Below are 24910 nucleotides of genomic sequence, written 5' to 3'. Positions count from 1 at the left end.
TCCATGTCATGTAATTAAATAAATATTACCAGGATATACATGTCAGGCCATTGTCCTCCATTAAAAGCCAACAAATTACAATAATGTACAAAATGAACAAAAATCCAGACCTGCAGTTCTACTTTGATGCACTGTATATTATAAGAACTGACATTTTGACATAAGATTTGTGAAATGCTTTGAAATCTGGTCTTACTTGATCTTCACAACAACTCTGTGAAGTAGGTACCCCTAGAAGAACTATTATCCCCATTTTGCAGCTGAGGAAAGAGGCTCAGTGAGCTTGATGATCAGTAAGTGTCAAAAGTAGTATTCACATCCAAATCTTGACTCCAAATCCAACATTCCATCTGCTGTACCACATTGCTGCCATATGCCAAAGGACCTAATGATGATCTGAAAAACCACCCAAAACTGGTTGCTAAATTTGCCCCCATGAACACAATGCTGTTCTCTCTCTGAAAATTGCTATTGTTAATAGATGGTTTCATTGAGAATGTGGAAACTAAACCATAGAAGAAGTAAAAAAATGAAAACTCACTGTTTCAATGACATGTACATCTCAAAAGTTCTTGTATAACTAGCTTCAATAGCTTAAATTAATTAAGCTTTTACAAATTAAAACTACACTAAGACTTTTGGGATAGGCTATATTTTTGTGATTGCATATAACTCAGCAGGGCCTCACTAAAAGTAAAATTTTCTCCCACCCCCTCAAAGAATTTACTGTAAGTCTCTAGAATGGTGCAGTATAAAACCACCTCCTTCTTCCAAAAAGAAGAGAATTCTTTGAGACCAAGGATCCTGGGTATTACTATTTCCCACAGAAAGATTGAAGAGTTGATTTTGGTGGTCTTGTTTCTTTTTCTGGATGGAGAAAGATGGAACTACTTACCCACTATTGACAGAATACGTGTTTTGAGGGACAACTATTTTTTCCCTAATGCAGTATTCTTATTCAATTGCCTTGTGACCAACAACACACTTTTTCAAGATAGGCAAGAAAAAAGTGTGATGAAGAAAACAGACCCTTTGCAGATTTGCCAATCGTGTTCTCCTAGTGAGTTGCAAGTTAGAGGGACATAAATTTAATAAAAATAGACAAAGATATTAAAAAATATGTTACTCTGTAAGCTGGAGTTTATACATCTGCTGAACTTTGTAGTAATGCTCATAAGTAGACTTTCCATCAGAATTACATCAATAATACAGACATATAAGTTTATATTATATTCCTTATAGATATTTCAGTGTTAAAAGCATTTATTTTTTAAAAAGTCATGTCTAAATCAAGTACTTGTATGAGATCTTATCTTTGTAGGTTGATTGACAGAAATAACATTTATATTATCTCTTTCTTTCCTCTTCTGTCATTAATATCTGAACACGTAAGCAATATCAATGATTAAACACATTCAAAGCTGGTTTTCTACTTTAATTCCTGGCAATCCTCTCCATTGGAAGTCACCCCTTTTCCCGTGCCAGTCAGCACCTACCACAGTGCCTGTCATATAGTAGACATCTAAAAGGTGCCCAGCTTGACTTTCTTGCTGGGTTGGGATGGGGGATTAGCATTATTCTTTGCTCCCCAAAGCTTCTTCCAGACCAGCCACATGCCACTATTCCCTAGAAACCTCTCTTTTCTCTTGAAATCCTTACAATCTATTTCTCCATTCTTCCTTCATCCTCATTGCTGGCACCTATAGATCTCCAGGTCACTCTCCTAACTTTCTCAATGACTTTACCATACCCTTGTGGACTTGATCATTCATATTGATGGCCATCCCTCTCAATCACAGCTCCTCAGTTACAATGATGTCATTCTCCACCTCATTTTAGTCATACACCTTGGACCTCACCATTTCATGAAACAGTTTCCACTGAAAAATCTTCACCTTCAAATACCACTGTCTGTGACCTCATATCCTCTACCTCTTTCACTCATACTAAATCAGCTTTTTCTATCCATTGAGACTTCCAGTCTACCATCCTACTGGCCCAATCAATCTCTCCTATTCTAGTTTCATTAACCATTATTGATTCTGAATCCACTTTAGTGATTCACTAGCTACCATCCTTTCCACTTTTGCTGACACCATGCTTTAGTGGTCGTCCATATCTGATTTCTCTAATTCTGCCCCTAGACCACTAAATGTCATTTTAAAAAGCCACAAAACTAAACCAATTTTATCTAGGACATAACCTCAGGACCTCACTGCTACTTCACATCCCTTACACCCTACTCTTATTGGTTCCTTATATCATTCCTCACAACTTCTACAAATTTTCCATTCTCTTCAAGTCATCAAATACACCCTCACTCCTCAAATTTAAAACAGAAGATTTAGCCTACTACTCCACTAAGAATTTGGGGACCATCCAATTGTGCTTCCTCAACTATCCTCTCCTACTTCCCTCAATTTTTAACATCATTACTTCTTTTCCTCTTTCCCACTTGTCATAGAGGAAGAGATGACCTTACTCCTCAATAAAGCTAATCCAAAGCCTTTAACCTCATCCCCTGCATCTTTGATACCATTTTCTCTTTCCTCCTCCAGAATTTGCTCCAAAAAATCATACCCCCTTTCTTAAATATTTTCAGTCTCCTCTTCTGTCTTTCTTCCTTTCCATCTCCCTAAAAACACTTCAGGTTTTCAATCCTAAACAAAAGCCTGCCCTTGATCCTTCCAAAACCTCTGGCTGCTGTTCCCCTTCATCATAAAATTTCTTGGGAAAAAAAACACAAAATTGTCCATGAGCAATAGTCCTACTTCCTCATCACTTACAATCTCCTTAAACTTTTATTATTTAATTTCTGTACTCCTCCTCATTCTACTGAAACTGTTCTCTCAAAAGTCACCAAAAACCTCTCTAACTGTCCAATACAATTCTTCAGGCCTCCTCTCCTTACCCACTGTCTTCAACCTTTCACATAGTCAACAATCCCTTCATGCTTAACAGTCTCTTTTCCTTTGATTTCACATTATTCTTGCTCCCTAAACTCTGTCCCCTTTGGTGTTTTCTTATCTTCTGATACTTTAGTAAGAAGTGTTTTTCTAGGTTCTGTCCCAACTATTTTTTTCCCTTTTCTCTATACTTTCTTCCTTGAAAATATCATTTACTCCCACAGCTTCAAGCTCTGTGCTAAGGACTAAAATCCATATATATACAACCCTGATTTCTCTTCTGAGCCCCAGACTCAGACTTATATTTTCAGCTGTCTATAGGACACTTCCACCTGCACATCATCCAGAACCTCAAACTCACCAAGGCCAAGAGTCCCTCTCCTTTTGACTTTTGTTAGTGATATTACTGTTCGCTCAGTCTTCCATGTTTGAAACTTTGAAGTTATCTCTTTCTCTTGCCTCACTTTAGACAGTTACCTCCAAACTACCAACCTCTATAATATCTCTCAGATCTATTCCCATCGCTACCATCCTTGACTATTACACTAGCCTTGTGGTTGGTCTTCCAACCTTCATTCTCTCTCTCTCTGATTTTCATACTGCTTCCAAACTCATGTTCTTTATGCCTAGATATAGTCACGTCATTTTTTCTGACAAAAAATATTCAATGTTTCTTCATTGCTTCAAATTCCTCTATCTGGTATTCAGTGCCTTTCGTAAGATACTCCTCTACCCTTCCAATTTTACCTTATCTGTTCCTTCCCACAAATTCTACCCACCAGCTAAACTAGACTACTCTGTGCCTACTAAATAAGTACTATACTTTCCTACCTTCTTGCCTTTGCCCACATTATGTCCTGTCCCTGCATGTTTCTCCCTTCCTACCATCTTTCAAAGTTCAAATCAAATGCTATAATCTCCATGAAACCTTTCCAAGTCCCTTTCCCCCTCTAGGTAGTAATGACCTCCCCCCCCAAACCTGACACTTCACAAAGTACTTTCATTTATACTTTTTAAATGCACTTATTATATACCATTTTGCATTTATATTTATTTGGAAAATTGGAAATTAACTGAAAATAAAAAAATAGAAACTATAATTATTGTATCCAAAAATTTAATCAATGGAATTGGATTGCCACAAGGAAACTAAAAGAGCCTCAAAAGCAACTTAGAAAAACATCTGAATTATGTGCCAAATAGAGAGATGATTGCCAAAGAACACCAGGTTAGAAAACTCATTTGTGAAATCTGACAAAGAAGGATGATGAACAATTACAAGCAGTACTGTTTCATAAAGAAATGAGACACAATGGTGTAGAAAGCAACACCATAAAGAAAGCTTGGAAAGATATCCAAATAAACAAAGAAATCCCAAGAGTATTTAAGGGAGAAAATGGAAGGAGGAATATAAACTGGATAAAAATTTTAAAAATTTGCAAAAATCATTATAACTAAATGTTTTCTTCATTGAGAATAATAGAACCCCCACAGTTAGAATCTAACACCATCATAGTACAGATGAAGCAGACATGGCACTAAAGGGACCAGAACTGGGGAAAAGCAGCCAGATTGGGATCAAGTACATACAGAAAGGAGAGCCATCCTGGAGGCAACATAATCGGGAAGTCACTGGGAGACCAATATACAAGTTATCTGAAAGAGGAGTAGGTACCAAACACATGGAAAAAAACATCTTCAGACCTTATTAGCACCAAAAAATGTGACCAAGAGAATATCACTAACTACGCATCTTTATCCATACTCTCCCATCTAGATAAAATCTCTATGAGACTGATCTTTTCCCAGATAGAGGATATCTCTCATGAAGTGATTAAAAGGAGAAAATCAGGCAATGTGCAACAATGGATTGCATAATTACTGAAAGATACAGAGGATATAGGATCCTGTAATGCTTATTGTTACTTATAAAAAGCATTTGATTTGGTAGAATAAAATGCTGCTTTATAGGCAATTTTACAACAAAGTATCAAAATCATTCAGGATTCCTTGGAAGATATAATAGAAAAAGCCCAGTTCAGTTATCCTCTGACAAACATGGGAAGGCATAATACAGGGACATGTATGTTCAGCACGTTAAAGGGGGAGCTTGTCTATGGATGGTAAGACCCTCCAGATGCTTCTCTTTGCATGTGACATTATGCTGATTACATTAGAACACTACCATGTCTCCCAGAGAAGCTGTTTAATCAAAATCCACACAACAAAGACTAAGCAGATCAGTAGTTAATTATTTTGGTGTTCTGGATCCCATTGGCAATCCCATAAGGCCAATGGACCCCTTCTCAGAATAGTGTTCTTATCTCCATAAACTAAACTACAGAGGATTACAGAGGAAGCTCATTACATTGAAACACTGTTATCAAGACATTTTTTAAATGTTTACAGATCCCAGTTAAGAACTCCAGAGCATCTGGAGAATCAATTGCCCAGATTATAATGTGCATTGAGTGGACAGTTTATAGAGTTTGCTCATCTGTATGTCTGTCACTCAAAAGTATTTATTAAGTGCTTACTATGTCTGGCACCTGGCTAAGCACTGGGTACATTTAATTAAAAAAAAAACCTTCATGTGCCTCCCTGCTGCGTTTCTATCTAGCCTACTCTTTATGACCATACAGCCAATGAGAAACACCAAAAACAGGGCTAAGCTGTCATCCAGGAACTGTATGCTAGGAAGAAAGAGAAGATGGGTGGGTATATGACGAGAACAAAGGATAAGTGGTAGATAGCCAGTCTCCATTGTTGGCCAGGAAATGTCAGGAAAAAGATAAGGGATTTACACTTGAGATTTCATTGATATAAGGAACTCCCAGAGAGGAAACTCCCTCTACCAAGAATGATTAGCAGCTGTTCTATAATTTATAGAATCAGAGAGTTGGGGGTAGAGGGGAAGGAGCCCCTGAGGGGTTAAATGACTTAACCAAGGTCACATAGCTAGTATGAATCAAAGATAACACTTGAACTCAGGTCTCCAAGGCTGGTCTTCTATCCTTAATAATGCACTATCTCTCTTATGATCCAAATAAATATGAAAAAATACATTGAACTAAGAGGTTAATAGCAGAGCTATCTTATTCCAAATTAAAAGCTTAGGTCTACATTCAATTACTCAGCCTCACTGAGGATCATTTAGCTAGAGAGACATAACTGGGGAAAAAGGTACTTATTAGGAGAAAATGAAAAAGTAAATCAATACCACTGCTCAATCCCAAAAAGGTGAGCCAATACATTCAGCTGAAAAAAAAAGTGTTATAGCTTGAAACAAAGGCAGTAGGAATATTGGCTTTTTTTAAAGTACAAAGCAACAAATTCAATCATAAAAAAAAAAACCTCAGGTGAGCATTTGATCTACCTCCTGACTTCAGGTACATAAAGTATCACTTCTTTATAGATTAAATAAAGAGTTAAATAACTTCTGCAAGGTCAACGGCTGTGGGGGGGGAGGGGATTAGAAGACAGGTGTACTGACTTCTAGTGCAACGCTAGAGCGATGCACCATAAAATCCTGAATTGGTAAATAGTAGTCAATGTTTTCCTTGCCCCTTCCCCACAAAAAAAGTGTTCCAAATACAGTGAGGGAAAAGGCTTATTTCAGGCAATTTAACAAAACCAACCAACTAACATATCAACCATATCTAACATCCAACAGTATGTGCAATTGAACATAAATTCTCAAGTGGCAGAGTTCAGACAGATTTTCCAATCTCACCTGACATCCAACCACGTGGGTAATACATGCTGCATTAGATAATCTAGCACCACTCTTAATTGCTATTAAAAGGACAAGTAGGAATATAAAATGAGAAGATAACCAGATTGGATCTCTTTCATAGCTATGCCTAAGGGGAAAATTCTTAACTAACCAAGGAACAGGGGTGATAAAAAAAAAAAAGATAAAATCAAACATTCTGGTTAGCCAATGGATTGGGGGGAAGAGGGGTGCAGAATCTTTGCATCAAATATTTCTGATGAAAGTCTGATAACCAAGATACAAAGGGAACTAACATAAATATATAAGACCAAGAGCCATTCCTTGAAGGATATAAAGATGACACACCATTAGTTACCATATGAAGGACTGCTTGAAATTACTAATCATTAGAGAAAGGCAAATCAAAACAACTCTGAGGTTTCAACTCACATCCAGCAAATTAGAAGGATGATAAAAGTAGGCACTAATCAATCCTAGGAGAGAGTAGACACATTAAATATAGGTAGAGTGAAGAAATAGTCCAACCACTCTGGAAAGCAATGTAGAAATATGTTTTGGACAGAAAGATAATAAGATGGAGAGAATATTGAACTTGGAGTCAGAAAAACTTGAGTTCATATTCTGCCTGTGACACTTACTAGCAATCTCTAAGTCATTTTACCTAGCAAGTTGTTTTATTCATCCGCAGAATCAAGATAATAATAGATAGCACCTACCTCAGAGAGTTGTTGTGGGAATCAAGCGAAATAATGTGTGGAAAGCACCTTGAAAACTTTAAAGTGATATATGAATGCTGGTTATTATTAAAATCTTTAAATGCCTAAAGTCTCTATGCCCTTTGACCCAGACATCTTACTGTTAAAATCAAACCCAAAGAAGTCAAAGAAAGACCCACATGTACAAAAGTATTTATAGTAGTTCTTTTTGTGGTGGCCAAAAACTGGAAATCAAGGGGATGCCCATCCACTGGGGACTGGCTGAACAAGTTGTGGTTTAGAAATGTAATGGAATACCATTGTGCTATAAGAAATGATGAACACGAGCACTTCAGAAAAACCTAGAAAGATTTCTATGAACTGATGCTGAGTGAAATGAGCAGAGCCAGGAAAACATTATACACAGTAAGAGCCACAGGGTGCGAGGACTGTATCTGATAAACCTAGTCCGTCACAGCAATACAAGGACCTACAACATTTCCAAAGGATTCATGATGCAAAACGCCATCCACATCCAGAGAAAGAACTGTGGAGTCAGAACACAGAATGAAGCAGACTATTTTTTCTTTTGTTATGTTTTGTTTTGAGTTAGTTTTTCTCATGGTTTCTCCCATCTGTTTTAATTCTTCTATGCAACATGACTAATGTGAAAAAGTGTTTAATAAGAATGGATGTGTAGAACCCAAAAAAAGAAGTCAAATACAGAAAGAAAATGTCTCATATGCACCAAAATATTCAAAGCTATACTGGTGGTAGCAAAGAATTGGAAACAAAATAGATGACTTAACAAATCTTAGTACATGAATGTAATGGAATATTACAGCACCATAAGATACTATTATTGACTACAGTATTCCATTTCCTCCTCAATGCAGCTTGATAGTAGTATTGAATTTCAATATTACGTCAATTCTTGATTATATGGGAATAGAAAATGGGGATAGAAAAGGACATCAAAACTAGAAAGAACCTTAGAGACCCCCTAACCCAAATTCTTCATTTTACAGATGAGAACAGGAAGAGTATCTTATCTAAACTTTGTCAAATGAACAATTTGTTCACATTTAATCTAAAACGTCACTTTATCCAAAAGTTACCCCTCCTCTCCTTTCCCCTGACTACCATCTAATGTAGAATCTTGAGAATCAGACTCTACCAAAAGCTAGCTGGGAGAGAGGAGAATCCTGAAGACTTAAATAATCCATTAAAAAATATAAACTGCCCTGAATAATCAAGAATTGACTCTATGTGAGAAGATTAAGGCCACTGAATAAGGCTCGAATGATCCTCAGTGTTTCCTATACTTATCATTGGCAAATTGTACTATAAGGATGACTTAAATCTCATGATCTCTTTTGCAGAGCAAAGCAAAAATCACTTACTCTCCTAATTTTGCCCAGATTGCCAGGGATACCCTCAGTATGATTTCAGAACCTTCAAAGAAGACAGAATCCCAGATCTTTAAAACTGTATGATTAGGGAGGCATGTAGCAAAGAGGGTCAGGAACCACTGCATGGTGAAGACATTTGTAAGTGGGGGCTCATATCCACCTGGAAGAGAATAAATACACACTGAGTCTCTTCTGGTTGATGGATTAAAGAATATCCAGACACATGTACTTTGCACATTCTATCTCTTTCCAAAGTTGTCAGATTTTCTTGCTTCTCCCAAATTTCTAAAATGGAATCGTAAAATCATAGAATCTTAGTGTTGGAACAGAGCTAGTTCAGACTCTTATATAAGAAACTTCTCTTGACTGTAGCCTAAAAAAAATTTCTTTTACTAGCTCCCCTCCAAACCAGAGTGGAAAATTGAATCAAATGACCAAGAAGAGGAAGTTTCAGGGATATCAAATAACCACCAAGATTTTTTAGTGAAAATCTATATTTAGATATATACATACATATGTGTATGTATACATATACGCACATATATGTATGCATATATACCCCTTAGAATTATTTTTTAAAATTCTTAAATTTTCCTCTAGATTTTAATCTTAAGGTTAGATATCCTGTTTTCAATCATATTCTAAAATAAGCAGAGGTTAACAACTGTTTAAAAAAGTTCAACCCTCTTCCTAAGGCATAGAAGAGGTGCTGTCTGGGATAGGGAGAGGACATACATGCTAGTTACCAATTCTCCTGGCAGATTGCCCATTCTGCTGTTGGCATTTGTACCATGGATTGTTGGGGAAGGCTAGATAGTGGCAGTTTTCAAATTGGAATAATCTATCTTTGCTTGATAGGCTTCCTTCACAAATTGCCTAGTTTCTGATTAAAAAATTCAGAAGAGATCTCTCAAACCAATGTTGGTTCCACAAGCCACAGTTAAATGAAAATAAATATATTATGAATGAATACCTGCAGTCAAGAAATAGAGGTATTTCCATTCCAAGGCATTTTCACTGTAACTTAGTCAAAAAATAGATCCTTTGTCATCTCTGCAGCTCTTAAAAGCACACTGTTGTTCAGTCATGTCTAACTCTTCATGACCACCTGGACCACAATGTCTGTGGGATTTTCTTGGCAAAGACATTGGAGGGATTTGCCATTTCCTTCTCCAATGCATTAAGACAAACAGAGGCTGTGACTTGTCCAGAGTCACACAGCTAGTAAGTGTATGAGGCTGGATTTGAACTCAGATCTTCCTGACTCCAGACCCACTGAGTCACCTACCTACCTCTCACACAAAACAGGAATTCATATGGAATGGAAATGAATGAGGGCTACTCCAAGCTTGGACAACAAAAAAAGTTTCATAAATCACAAAAAAAGTTTCACAATTAATAAAAGATGTATTTAACAGACATATCATTGAAAGGATGAAGCCAATGACACCATTATTTCTCAGGTTTGCTGGGTTGCTTTTTTCCCCCTAACACTGATGATGTGGTGCATTGACTCATCCACACCATCTCATCTCTATTTGTGAATTTGCTATTTAAAATTCATCTAACCACATTTTTGCTAAGTGCCTACTATGTGCCATGGATTGCACTAGACATTAGAGATACCCAGGCAAAAATAAAAATTCTATCTATATGCTGAAGCTTATAGATAGAATAACAAATACAGGATAATTTGAGGTTAGGGTAAAATTTGTCCTTCCCCTCAAAGGCCCATGTAAGGGCAGTTGTTCTAATGCACTGGGGTCAATTTAATCAGAGGGACAAGACATTCGATACATCATGGTGTTGTCCTTTACCTCCTCCCTCCCTGTTTGAAGCTCTCTGAAGAGTATCCAGGTGCTGAGATAATTCAGGAAGTTTCATTCTCAAGAGATCTCTGAAGACTGCCATATCCACAGACAATGCCCGGAGATTATTGACAAAGTAGCTTTCTGGAAGTACCTTATCAATGAGGTAAATCATGATCTGTGGAGCAAATGAAAAAGAACTTGATTATCCGACATCCCAGCATCTTTCCTGCTCAGAGGAAAATATTCCAGTTGGCAATGATGCCATTAGCCAAAGTCATGCATCCCTTTATGGAGGATACGTCAATTCTAAAAGCTCCACATTTTCTGGGGGTGATTTACATATGCAATAACTGGAGACAAGCATAATTATCCAGATAATTAAAATTAAACTAGTGTGCTGCTCTCTCAGCTCTTTATACAGACCACTGAATCTGAATACACATGAAAATGAGTTACAATTTATAAAACACTCCACTCCATTTTGATCAAAGGAAAGGACCATATGTTCCTCTCCCAGTAGCCCTTGCAGAAAGTTGTTTTTTTTCTAATACTACCCACCAAAACAGGTTTCAAGATTTACCCACCCAACTTATAAGAAACTCAGGGTTTTAATGCCACTGTGCATAACTACTTCCCCTCCACTGTAGTTTGAAATGGGGTTTCTTCTTTGTTAACAACCAATTGCATGTTTATCAGGCTTACTCAAAGCCTTTCTGAATCTTTATAATCTGAACTTTGTTAAGACAAGATACAGACTTCTCATATGAGTGATTTCAATCTTAACTTCATTTAAAACACTCTCTATCATATTTCACGAGACAAAAGCAATTTCTAGTAAGTCCTAGCAGAAATTCTCAGTGCCATACAATTTTGCTTGACTCCTCTCTCACTTGACTCCTTTGCACATGCCTATATATTATGATTTATTAAATATAAAAACATTGTGTTTTCTGAAAAAAAGGAGGGTGTTGCAAAGAATTTTCCATTTATTTTCTCATTTGATCCTCACAATCTTTGAAAATTATATAGACATATACAGATAAGGAAACAGGGTCAGAGATACTAAGGTCACACACCTCATAAGTGTCTGACGCTGATTTGAATACATTCTAACTTCACATTAGACATTTTATTTACTATGATACATAGGTCTTCATAAAATTCTGTTATCCCTTAAAACTAATAATAACCAAAGATAAACAGAAACATCAACTTGCCAAGAGACAAAAATCTCACCATGGGAGTGACTATTTTTAATATGACAAATGTGAAAGAGGAGTAGTATAGCATAATGAAGGCAATGCTAAAATGAACATATGTCCTTGGAAATAGGAAAACAGACCTTGAAAGGGTCTCTTCTTTAGCATTTTCCATTAGAACAGATTAAACCATTATGGAAAGTTACTGCTACCTTGAAAGTGACAAGGACAACTCTCCCTAGTAAAATGAAATAAAGGAAGAGTAAATTTCAGCGGAGGAAACATGGCAGTGAAAAGCCTCCATTAGCTAGACTGAAGCCTGAGATGACTTGGACAAAAACTAGCCTAAGTGGGATCTTTTGGCAGAGAATTTAGGCTCTAGCATGAAACTAGGGATGTGAAGGTACCAGGATAAGAGGACAAGCCTCAGCTGATGGGACTCCAAGGAGGCCATTGGGTGATATAAATAAATTTTGACTAAGATCATCCCTGAACATTGCAGAAACTTTTGAACACATAGAATTTACAGAATCATCAATGGAGAGATGAATATACCTTAGAGATAATCTAGTTCACTCCCTTCATTTTACAGTTGAAGAAACTGAGGCTTAGAGAGGTTAAATAACTGTCCCAGGGTCAAGCAACTACTAAGTGTCAGAGGTGGGTTGTGAATCCAGGTCTCCCTGGGGTCAGGAAGACTCAGCTTCCTGAGTTCAAATCTGGCCTCAGATACTTACTAGTTGTGTGAGCCTGGGCAAGTCACTTAACCCTGTTTTGTTTGCCTCAGTTTCCTTATCTGTAAAATGATCTGGAGAAGGAAATGACAAATCACTCCAGTATTTCTGCCAAGAAAACCCCAAATGGAGTCATGAAGAGTTGGACACATCTGAAAACGTCTGAACAGCTTCCTGATTTCAATTCTAATTATATTTATTATATCACACTGCCTTTCAGTCTTGCTGCCCTCTAAACAGCAGCTTCCATGCTAACTGCTGGATCTGTATGGTTTTAAGTTTATGCTTTATAGACAGGGAGACCTGGGTTCAAATCTTACCTCCCTCTAACACATACTAGCTATGTGTCCTTGAAAAAGGTGCCTCAATTACAGAGCTCTTAGGGAGTCTTAAGTCTCAGGGGAGGCACTGTTAGAGAGAGCTTCCTTATCAAGAATTCCTTAAACCAATGACTCATGGGTCTAGTCTATGGTCAAAACACTTACATACATACATGTATGTATGTATGTATGCATACACACTTCTGCATGTGTATATATTTATTATAATGTGTATACACACATACAGATACATGTCTATAAGATATATAGATATATATAATATAAAATTCAAGACATTGTTATGTTTACCAGCTTGTTTCTTTCCATTCCTATAATAAAATGGAATTTCTTACTTAAATACCTTAGGTAGAATATGACAATACCTTTAGAAGTACAATATTTCATCAGCACACTTACTTTCATACTGAACCTGAAAATCTTAATATATGAACTATGATGTCAACATTAGATAAAGATTTTTAAGAAGGAAACTGACCCCAATTGTCCCTAGCAGTCATGCCAAAAATAAACAGTAACACAAAGCTGAAATCTTGCACCAGCAGCTGAAAAAAAAAATTAAATTGGCACTCATCCAATAAATTTACCTTTGCCTGGCAACTGCTGTAAGAAGATAATATATACTTTAAAGGCAAATTAGCATTTGCTAAAAACCTATATGCTTCTGCCTTTTTTTCCTCAGAAGTGTTATTACAAGAATAATTTCCAAACTATATATTACCTCTCTAGTCACAAGGTCCATAAAGACCAAGGACATAGAACATTTTCTCTCAGTGTATGTCATCTTATTTCCTTTGGTGGAAAAAATTTTAAATCTACTAGGTTTCTCAAATTTATTTAGTTCGTCTCTGCATCTGTGAGTTTGGGTCTTCAAATCATAGAACCTCCAGTTTAGAACTGTAAGAAACCTTAGAAGTCATGGAGGCCAACCTCCCCCTTTTTACAGATAAGGAAACTAAGTCCTGCAGAAGTTAAGTGATTTTTGCAAGGACTCATAGGCACTCTATGAACCCAGGTGCTCTGACTCCACTCTGATAAGTTCCCACCTGCACTGGGCTACTGCATAGCATAGATAACATTTCATAAAATGATCAGAACCAGGAATGTATCGGTTCAACAACTGGTTCTCTGAGAAAGTGTGTACACACACGCGTGCACACACTTTTAAGTTTAATCTGTAATATTTACATTTTTTCCATCACCCCTAGAAAGTAAGCAAAACAATAAGTCAAGTTCCAGTTGGCAGAGTTTGCAGATTTCCAAGGTATAAATGGTCACACAGAAAATTTAACAATCCGTTACAATTTGAGTAAGCTCCAGCACAACTCTGATTAAAACACACTTTCTTAATTTTGTTCCACTGGAACTTTTTTTTGTTCTCTCTTAGCCTCAGACATGCTGTTTTGCCTTGTTCTAAATCTCTTATCCAACCCCATAAAATGAGCATTAACTGGCTAATCATTGATAAAGAAAGAAGCATAACTGCTTCTAAATTGAAATGTTTTAAACTCAAATATCTGACTTGCCACTGTTGCATTTTTTTTAACAAGTGAAGGGAATTACTTCAAAGTTCTTTCCTTGAGTGGTCAGAGAGAACAAGACGTTTTACTCATGTAACTGGAATATAGATCTAAATGTTAGGCAGTCAGTTGTTAATACCAATATGACATATATTGTGCTAGCAGGAATATATGATAGCCACACATCGCATTTATTCATAATTGAAAATATCACTAGGTTATTGGCTTCCAGCTGATAGACTATTATTGCCAATGACTGTACTTTTTGAGTAAGCATCCCTCATATCATAAAAAACAAATGTCAAAATCAGAAGAATCTTGAAAGATCTACCATTCATTAGCAAACCCTTGTGAATATAAAGAGATGAATGAAAGACTGAAGGAATGAATGAACTAGTAAATAAATAAATCAAGCAGCTGCCATCTCTACATCTGAAGTGTTTCACTTTTCATGAACAAACTGCACTGCTAACAAGTTATTAACAACATCAATATACCCAAATTGCTAGAGCTGCTTCTACACTGTGACCAAAAACTCCTCAAAATCTTTCCAGCATTCTCTCAAACAAATACATTTGCTTTTCAGTAACTAAAAGAAAAGTTCCAAGATTTTTCTTCTGTACATAGACTATAAGAATTCACTTCCAAGCCTTTTTTCTAGGCAAACTCAATCCCTCCCCCCAATCCAAACAGAAAAAAATCACACAAAAGGTTCTGGGAAATCCAACCAGATTTTGTCACTGACTGCTCCTCTGTTCTCTTAAGGATGGATTTCTCCATGAGTAGATAGACTCACTTTGAGTGCATCTCCTTCATTTCCTTCCATCACTTCTAGGATAAGCGCAGCCAGGATGTTAAAGCCTTGGCAATACCCAACAGACTTGTTCCATCGGGCGTAGGCCAGCAGAACTCTCTTTAACACCACTCTGTCTTGCTCTGCCTCTTGGCCACAATATGAGCTGCAGCCTGTCCGGTGAAGATCCTAAAATGGGGGGGGGGGAAAGGTTGGAAGGAAGAGAACAGGGCAGACAATTTAACATAATCTTACAGAAAGTTTCTCCAACAGCTATTAGTCTGCCAAGATGTTTCCAAACTACCAAATTGCGATCAGCTACTTCCACACTTAGCAGGATTTCAGCAGGGAGATAGATACATAGTTACATAGATAGATAGATACAAAGATAGGCACATAGAAACACAGATACATAGATACTTTATGCAAAAAAAAAATACCATGCTATTATTGTGGTCTCTATTCCACTTCTACGGTTTGATTTCATTCAGGCATAATCTAATATCTTTGGGAGTATTTATACACGAACTTTTACATGTTATAATTTTTTTTCCTTAATTTAAAAAAAATGGAGCTTCACTGATCTTTTTTTTTTTTTTTGGAGGATGGAAGGCAAGGCAATCGGGGTTAAGTGACTTGCCCAAGGTCTCACACCTGTCTGGGGCCAGTGCCACCTAGCTGCCTTTTAGCTTGATTGATCTTAACAAACATGAATACTTCCATTATAAAGAACAGAACTAGAGAACCGAATATAAAATCATGACTCTCGGTTAGGGATAACTTGTTTTTATTTTTAAGTATGTAAAAAATTTAATATAGTAATTTAGAAATTTAATATAGGAATAGCTATATTGTTCTACTTACTTATGTGCCTTTCTGAGCCTCCTTATTTTTTTTAAATTATTCATTGATGTTCTTCTGAGATTTGGGGAATTTTTTTGGAGAGGGGTTGGGTACCACCATCATCACCCTCCACTACTCTTCTCCCTGCCTCCATTTCCATCACCACCAAATAAAAAGCCTCCATGGAACCAATAAGTATATTCAAGCAAATCAAACATATACATTGGTGCATCATTTTCTTGGAATTATCTATTCTTTTTATGATTTATTCCTTGACCCACACCATCTTTAGTATTAAATCATTTCATTTTCACTCAGGCTTCCATGTTCTCTTCAAATATCCTTTACTGATTATAATCTTAATTTTGTTGTAGTATCAGTAAGGAAGCTATTCAGCATTTCTGTTTTTCTGCATTGGTTTATGGGGATTTCATATCCTAGCGTCAGGTCAGTTTCTATCAAAGTACTATAACAGCTGTCAAATATGCATGCTTCTTTCTGTTCCCATTTATTGTCAGAGATCTATCATAAATAGCTTTTCTAAAACTCTATTCCCTTGTTTCTTATTTTGTTGTTGTTGTTGGATTTATCTTATTCTGAATAAGGCACACTGACATCTGCAATAATTTTGCTATCTATTTCTTCCTTCAATTAAGTTTTCCTCCAAATATACAAATGGTATGCCATTTGGTTTATGTTTATTAAATATTGATACTATTTAATTATTTATGATGCCTTTAAGCATAATATATTTGCTCTTCTCTTTTAACAAGATCTATTTTTACTTTAGTTTGTCTGAGATCATGATTGTTACCTGTGTTTTGTTTTCTAAATCCGCTTGAAGCCTATCTGCTTCAGACCCTCATCATAACTCAGCAACAGCAGAAATAGGCTAGAACCAAGCCGCCCTTGTCTCCTGCTGGGACTCTGAATGTTCAGAGGCATGTACTACATCATTCTGAGTCCTTTAACAGTGTTCTATGGAGGCTAACACTGTCCCTGACTGCTGCTCAAGCAGGCAATGGAGAAGATTCCTATGGCGTCAGGCCCAAATTACCGGAATTGGCTTCACCCTCCTCTGGTGTGTCCTGACTCAAAGGGCCTTTAGGCTTCTGGCCCCCTTCCTTCAGTATTACTATTACAAGTATTGGAAGAATGAATGAATGAATGAATGAATGAATGAATGAATGAATGAATGAATGAATGAATGAAAAAGCATTTGTTAAGCACTTAGTTTGGGCAAAGCACTTTGCTAACTACTAGACATACAAATAGTAAACCAAGATGATATTATGCTGCCAAGCAGTCCATATTCTAACAGGAAGAGATAACAAAATATAGAATGCTTAGATTGCAAGTCAAATGGAAAGGTCCAGTGGCCCTGACAGTCCAGCAACAAAGCAGAGAGTGATGTACCTAAAACTCTATGTGTTTCAAATGTTGAGGCATGAGACAGAGCCAAGGACTTTGGGGTCAAGAATTTTTTTTTCTGCTACTTTGGCAATGCCTGGCATATAGCAGACATGGAAAAAATCTTTGTTGACTGATTGATTGGTGGGAGCAGCAGCATCTACAGAGGCAGTTGCCAGATTGGTATCCACAAGAGTTGCTCCCTTAAATAATAACTGTGAGGACTGAACTGGAAACAGAGCCAAAGAGACTGGGGTTCTTTGGATTACCTGCCCATCATTGGCAGCTGGCTGGCTGGTGATGGTGGTGGTAGTGATGGCCAAGATGTTAAAGCCTCAACTTCACAGGAGTTGTTGCTTCTTGAACAATGGCTGTCTAAAAGGAGGACAGCCAGCTGAGTCTGTATGCTTTTACTGCCAAGCTTTGGACAAATTTTTTTTGATAGGATGGATATTAACATTTTTTTCTTTTTACTAAATTTATACTAAAGTTAGGTACCAGCCCTCCAAATAAGCAATTGTTTTAAAAAACCATAAGAATAGCGTGGAAAATAGAGTCTTCATGTTAGGTGCCCTCTTGGAGAGAAAAAGCATTATATTCACTATCAATTGAGCACAGACGGAAGAAATATTTGCTTCACTTTCAATTTTTAATAAAGGTAATATTTATGATTATTACTACGTAGGGAGTATGTTTTCCTGAAATTATTCAGGAACTGAGAGTTTATTCATACATTCTAGTACTAAAATTCTTTTGCAAAATGAGTAATACTTTAACTTATAAGTCAAGCAAAAAGAAAGCAGCTTATCTCTGTCCTGCAAGCTTTCTAGCTTCAAAGCACAATTGAATCATGCATAATGTATATGGTTCTTTTTTAATCACACAATTCAATGTAAATGCCATCAATGATTAATTTAGGATTCTGTCTGACACAGAACAAATATTCCTCTAGACATAAGTGTGCTGATAAATGTAAGTCAGAGTGGTAGATTTATTTCCACTGTTACTGCCTATTTATGAGAAAGTATATACATATTTGCATGTGTATCAAAGTTCTATTCAACTTCTAAAGTCAAAAGACCCCAACAAAAACATTAACACTAATTCCAATATAACCTTGAATTCAAAGACTACCTGATTCTTACAATTTTAGCTGCCCTCCATATGTAAAGATAGTGCTTTTGGTCCACCCATTATCAGAAGAAAAGATTTATTATCATTCAGTCATTTCAGTCATGTCTGACTCTTCCATGACCCTATTTGGGGTTTTCTTGGCAAAAATACTGGAGTTGTTTGCTGCTTCCTTCTCTAGCTCATTCCATTCTCTAGCTCAGATGAAGAAACTGAGGCAAACAGGGTTAAGTGACTTGTTCAGGGTCACATAGCTAGTAAGTGCCTAAACCCTCATTTGAACTCCCATCATCCTGACTTCATATTCAGCACCACCTAACTGCTCCCAAAGAAAATATTACTTGTCTTTTTTTAGTACTGAAGATGTAGTAGGATTTGTACTAATCTACTCAACCACACCCTTCCAGCTGGTCCTTCCTATCCCCGACATGGCTTCCCAGCTCCTGGGAATCAATTACCTTTCTTTTTCCAGCGTAGGTAGCCAGCCATTCCAGCCAGGGGAACATTGAAGTAATCTAAAGGTAACTGGTCCAACCAAAATCCAGCCAATGACCCTGGCTGTATTAGCACCATGGCTATGATAACTATAATTAACTATGTTAACTCATCCAGACAAATATCGTGTCCTGAACATCTATCCTTGAACCTCCATTTAAGTCTCATATTCTATTAAATAACCTTATCAGCATACTTCAAGTTTTTTAAAAGTAAAAAAAAAAAAAATTTAATAAAAGCCATATCACTTTTAAGTAATTCTCCTTTTGAAATTGCCAATGCTGGATTTCACAATCAGTCAAAAATCCACTTGGTGAACACATTGTGGGGATAAAGAATTGTCAAACAACCCATTCTCCTCTCCAGAAAGAAAATAATTTTACTATAAATTGGTGATAATCCATAAGAACTTCTTATTAACAGAAGCATTTTCAAAGACTGGGCTTGGCCTGTGTTCTATTGAAAAGATATTGGCAACAAAGAAACTTTTAGGCACAACAAAAAATGAAGGAGCAACTCATGACATGAGAGAGCAAGAACCAGAGGCATTCAACCACAAAGTCATCGAATCTGTTTAGGCAAAGGGTTCAGTGATCTATTTTGCTACTACTGTTAGGACAGTTAGCCACATGTTAGGACAATTACCTTTACTATCTGAATTCCCATGGAATCATCATCAGGGTTACTTCTTTCATTGAAAGTGAAGCGCATGGTTTTATCCCAATCAATGGCTATACTGTGCAAGTAGTGATCTGCCAAGGTCAGCCAAACCTAGGAAAAATGCAACACACCCAAGTAAAATATGCAGTTCCTACTTTTACTCTTGAATATCACACAAGGACTTTCTACTAGATTCATCATTTTGTTTACCCTACTTAGGGTAGGTAAGATGTAACTTGAAACCTGCATTATCATCAGAACTCTTTCAAAGTATGTAGATACCTCATTTGGTTTCACTAGCCCTAAAAAAAAAAAAATCATCTAAATTTGGGTTGGTCATTCGGTCAATAAATATCTGTTTAGTGCCTATTATGTGATCCTGTGTCAAGTGCTGGGGATACAAACAGAGGCAAAAGACAGCTGCTGCCCTGAAAAAGCTCACGGTGGAGGAGAAAACAAGCAAACAAACATATACAAACAAGCTATATGTAGGATAATAAGAAATAACTTTTAAAAGGAAGGCATTATAATTCAGAGGTATTGGAAAAGGCTTCCTGTAGAAGATAGGATTTTAGCTGGGGAAGCCAGAGAAGTCAAGAGACAGAGGTAAGGGGTTCCAGACCCAGGGGACAATTAGAGAGAAGCCCAGAGATGGAGTGTCTTGTTTGGGGAACAACAAAGGAGGCCAGTGTCACTGAATCAAAGAGAAGATGCAAGGGATTCAATCCCAGAGAGGTGGGTCTAACTTAAATCAAAAGTTTTCTATGTTTGGACAATAACACAAATGCACATACATGTAGCTAAAATCACAGAACATCAGCATTGGAAGGAACCTTAGTGATCACAATCCCTTCACTTCAGATGAGGAAACAGGATGATAGTAGGTATGCAACGTCCAAAGGACAAAGTGAGTTTAAAGGTAGCACCAGGGCTAGAACTCATGTTCTAAATCCATACACTTTTATCTACACTGTCCTCACCACTATCTCCTGACAGAAAGTTTTATCATCAGTAGTTGAAAGACTACTATGTTTTTCTCCCTTAGACTGCCTGAGTAACTGAAATTTTTATTTTTCTCCATATACAATTTTCAGTGATTCCTTTCATGGCAAACTCTTCTACACATTCAAATTATCATTATTAAAGTTAAATTTATAGCAAGCTAATGCTCCACATATGATGAATATGAACTGGCAATAACAATTTACCAGCAATGATATATACAAGAAGTGGCATGAATGGCATCGTCAAGGACATAGAAGGTTGGAAGAGGAGGTAAGCCAGTCATATAATGAGAGTGAATGATAATAAATGGATAAGCCCAATGTAACACTATTATTCAAAGGCTTCCAGGGTGATGTATAGATTCCCTTTCAGGATTTATGGAAGGACAAGAAAAACAATCAAACAAGAAGAAAAGCTAAACATGAGACTGAGGACTGTACAGGTATAAGGAATACTCCCATCAGTGAGGCCATGGATCAGTCAATTTAAATACTCCAAAAGAGTTAGTTAAGGCAACTCTGAAGAGTATGTCTTCTGGCAGCATAGACTCAAAAGAGAGTTAGCCTTAGCAGTTGGGAGTTGAAACAAGGATACCAAAAAAAGAGAAAAGACACATGCTAAGGGTACAAGTTGCCTTGGCCATGTGTGTATCTCACTGCCAATATATTTTGTTGGTGTCCACTCTTCCTGCTAATGCTAGGTGTATCTGTGAGAGGGTGTGTCCCAAGTTTACAAGAGAAATGTTTTGTTATTGTCATTTTTTTATGGTGCCTCTCTGATAAAAGACTATTTTGAGGTTATTGGGTTGTTTTTGTTTTGGTTTTTGTTTTTAAAAAAAAAGTCCCACTATGCTCAAAGGGTTATAAAAATGTGATACCCTTTGACCCATCAATACCATTTCTAGGGCTGTATCCCAAATATATCATAAAAACCAGAAAAGGACCTACACATACAAAAGTATTTATAGCAGCTCTTTTTGTGGTGGCCAAGAACTGGAAATTGAGGAGATACCCACCAATTCAGAAATGGCTGAACAAGTTGTAGTATATGAATGTAATAGAATACTATTGTGCTATAAGAAATGAGGGCAGGCAGACTTCAGAAAAACCTGGAAAGACTTATATGAACTGATGCCGAGTGAAATGAGCAGAAACAAGAGAACATTGTACACAGTAACAGCCACATTGTGTGATGACTTACTCTGATAGACTTAACTCTTCTCAGCAATGCAAGGATCTAAGACAACTCCAAAAGACTCATGATGGAAAATACTGTCCATATCCAGAGAAACACTATGGAGTCAAAGCATATTATTTGCTCTCTCTTTTTCTGTTGTTTTTTTTCTTTCTCATGATTCCTCCCATTTGTTCTAATTTTTCTTTACAACATGAGTAATGTGAAAATATGTTTAATAAGAATGTATATGTAGAGCCTATATCAGAATGCATGCCATCTTGGGGAGGAAGGAGAAGAGAGAGGCAGAGAAAATTTAAAATTCAAAAGCTTATGAAAGTGAATGTTGAAAACTAAAAATAAATAATTTAATTAATTTTTTTAAAAAGGTTTCAAAAGAACCTTTCCAATTATGACTATTGGAAACCAGATTATCATGGATATACAAAGGAGAAAGTTTTAAGCTGCCAAGCTAGAATTTCCTTTTGGAAATCCTATGAATTTCAAAATCCTCTTCAAAAAAGGAAGATAGTGATAATTTTTTAAATCCTCCACATACCTTTCTCCTCCATTCTTTTGGTATTCCAGTTGAAAGTCTGGCTACAGCCTTGAGAGCATCATACCACTAAAAAAAAAAAAAAAGATTAGAAGAATATCAAAATGAATCCACCATAGGAACATATATTCATATCTGGATATAAGTATTTATGTGTGTCTTCTGCTGTATCAGTGCAGAACTTCACAGCTGCTCATTTATAAGGACAGAAAGATAGGAAAATTTATAAGTATAAAACCTGGCTCTGCATGTGTATACATATTTTTTTTTCCATTTTAACTTTAGCAGCAAACTGAAACACTGGCACATATATGTAGATATGCAGAGAGACAGAAATAACAACACAACGAAAGAGACAGAGAGAGAAACAGAGACAGAGAGAAATAGAAAGTGATAGAAACAGAGAAAGACAGAGAGAGAAAGCAAATGCTTAAAACTATATTAAGACTTTGGGGATGTGTGTGAATACATACCCATATACAGTAAGTCTAAAATTCCTTAGTGCAGTTCTAGGCAATAAAACTATTAAAGCTTGAAACTGCACAACACATTTAGGACTCCTGTATATATAAGTAGCAATTAATAGTCTAACTTTGAGATACCCCTGCATATAGCTTCAGATACCCTGAAATAAAATCATAACACTTTATAAACATCTTACAATATTACCTGCTGAAAACCATTTTGACCTAAAGATGGCTCAAGAGTGAACTTCAACTTCGTGTCAACCCCTAAAAGAAAAATACATGCTTTATATTATTTATGGAAGGAGACATCAGAGCTCATTGAAAAGATTTCAAATGGATATTAAACTCATACAACAGAATAAATTATCAAATGAGCAAATAATGATATCACTTTTGTCCAAATTATATTCATCAGTGCCCACTGAAAGTACCTGATGTTAGAAATAAAAAGAGAAGAACAATTTTGATGGTTAAAACAGGACAAAATTCACAGACTTTACCAACATAATTTTTTTAAAGCCTTGCATGGAACAACAAATGAACAAATTCTAGATGAACTGTGAAAAGTTGTAGGGATGATACTACCCTCCCCTCTGTAAAATGTTCCATTGCATCATGTTATTCTGACATTCTAAAAAATAATATCTGCATTGATGTCCTTGTTTTTCAGATAATTAGATAATTGTTGCAGGTATAAAACTAAAAGAGCTGAATTTTAATTTCAATTGATGGATGAGCTTTGATATAGCTCTCTATCTCAGTTTCTATAAGTAAGGAACTGAGATAATACCATGGAGGGAGGTGTGGTGGTAAAATTTGTAATATTCGTTTAGAACTTTGAATGTGCAAATCCTTTACTAAAGTATATATTACTGTGATTTAAATGAATTTCTAATTCATTAGGAAAAGGAAAAGTTTAAAATATAATGTCAGATCTGAAGGCTGCTCTACAGTCCATTTACTTCTAGATATAAAATCAATTTGCTAACAACTTAATACTTGTCCATTTTAATCGCTTTCTAAAAGACACTCCATTTGGGAATTTAAAGATAAAATGAAAAAGTTCTATTGATCTATGTATTTGATGTTAACAGTAATGTTCATTTTGGCAAATTGAAAACCAATTATATGGTGACATTTTGAATTTCTGAGCTACTGTCTGCCATCTTTTCAGGAGAACTTTTCAACAACTTTCCACATTAGCTTCAGTAGTTTGTGGCTAGAGATGACTCTTTTGATTTATTAAAGATCTTCAGGGGCCTACCTTAAGCAAAAAAAGATAAGAATATTTATATAGGTGAAAAATAAGGGAAAAAACCACATCAGAATTATCCCAAGTCCAGTATAGTTTTGCCTTACATACAGCTATGGAGTACTTGCATGTATAGGTCAGAAAAATATAGAGCTGGAAGCTTAATCCAACCCACATATGAACAAAAAGTGTCTTCTACAATATGCCTCACAAGTGTCCAGTCTTTATTTTAAGGTTTCTAATAAGGGGAAATAAACAATCCTCTGAGAAAGACTTTTGAATAGCTCTGGTTGTTGAAAAGTTTTGCCTTACATCAAGCTCAAATTTCAGCTTTGTGTTAAGATTTTCTCAAGTGGTTTGTGTAGAATCCTATGGACTACATTGGCATTTATTTTTCAAGGCACCTGTGCTAGTCATGCTATCAGCCATGGTAGAGGTTCTTAACCTGGGGTCTTTTTTTTTTATTTGATAACTGCATTTCAATATAATTACTCTTCTTTGTAAACCTACTTGTTTTATTTTATGCCTTTAAATGCATTCTGAGAAAGGATCCATAATCTTCAGCAGATTGCAGAGGAAGTCCATGATACAAAAAAGTTAAGGACCTTTGCCTTACATAAGGAGAAAGAGCACTGAATTTAGGGTCAGTAGACTTAGGTTACAGAAACACACACACACGCACACACGCATGCACGCACACACATGCACACCCCACTTATAGAATTATAGATCATGGTAGAAGGGACATCAGTGCCCATCTACTCTGACCTCCTC

At 36.4% G+C, this 24910-nt stretch overlaps 1 protein-coding gene across 4 annotated transcripts in view; it reads right to left on the bottom strand.

Annotated features, from left to right (window-relative positions):
* Positions 1-24910, bottom strand: part of TBC1D30 (TBC1 domain family member 30) — a 110557-nt gene that overhangs the window by 23126 nt on the left and 62521 nt on the right. For all 4 annotated transcript variants that reach the window (XM_072655274.1, XM_072655273.1, XM_072655276.1 and 1 more), the window contains 6 exons: positions 23087-23148; positions 22421-22486; positions 19669-19794; positions 15148-15333; positions 10567-10735; positions 8741-8909 (listed from right to left, as the gene is read on the bottom strand). In XM_072655274.1, coding sequence (XP_072511375.1) covers positions 8741-8909; positions 10567-10735; positions 15148-15333; positions 19669-19794; positions 22421-22486; positions 23087-23148 — 778 coding nt within the window. The remainder of the gene's footprint in view (positions 1-8740; positions 8910-10566; positions 10736-15147; positions 15334-19668; positions 19795-22420; positions 22487-23086; positions 23149-24910) is intronic.

The sequence above is a fragment of the Notamacropus eugenii genome, chromosome 3 (assembly GCF_028372415.1).
Source record: "Notamacropus eugenii isolate mMacEug1 chromosome 3, mMacEug1.pri_v2, whole genome shotgun sequence".
In the NCBI taxonomy this organism is placed as follows: Eukaryota; Metazoa; Chordata; class Mammalia; order Diprotodontia; family Macropodidae; genus Notamacropus; species Notamacropus eugenii.
This window is presented reverse-complemented; position numbering and strand designations above follow the sequence as displayed.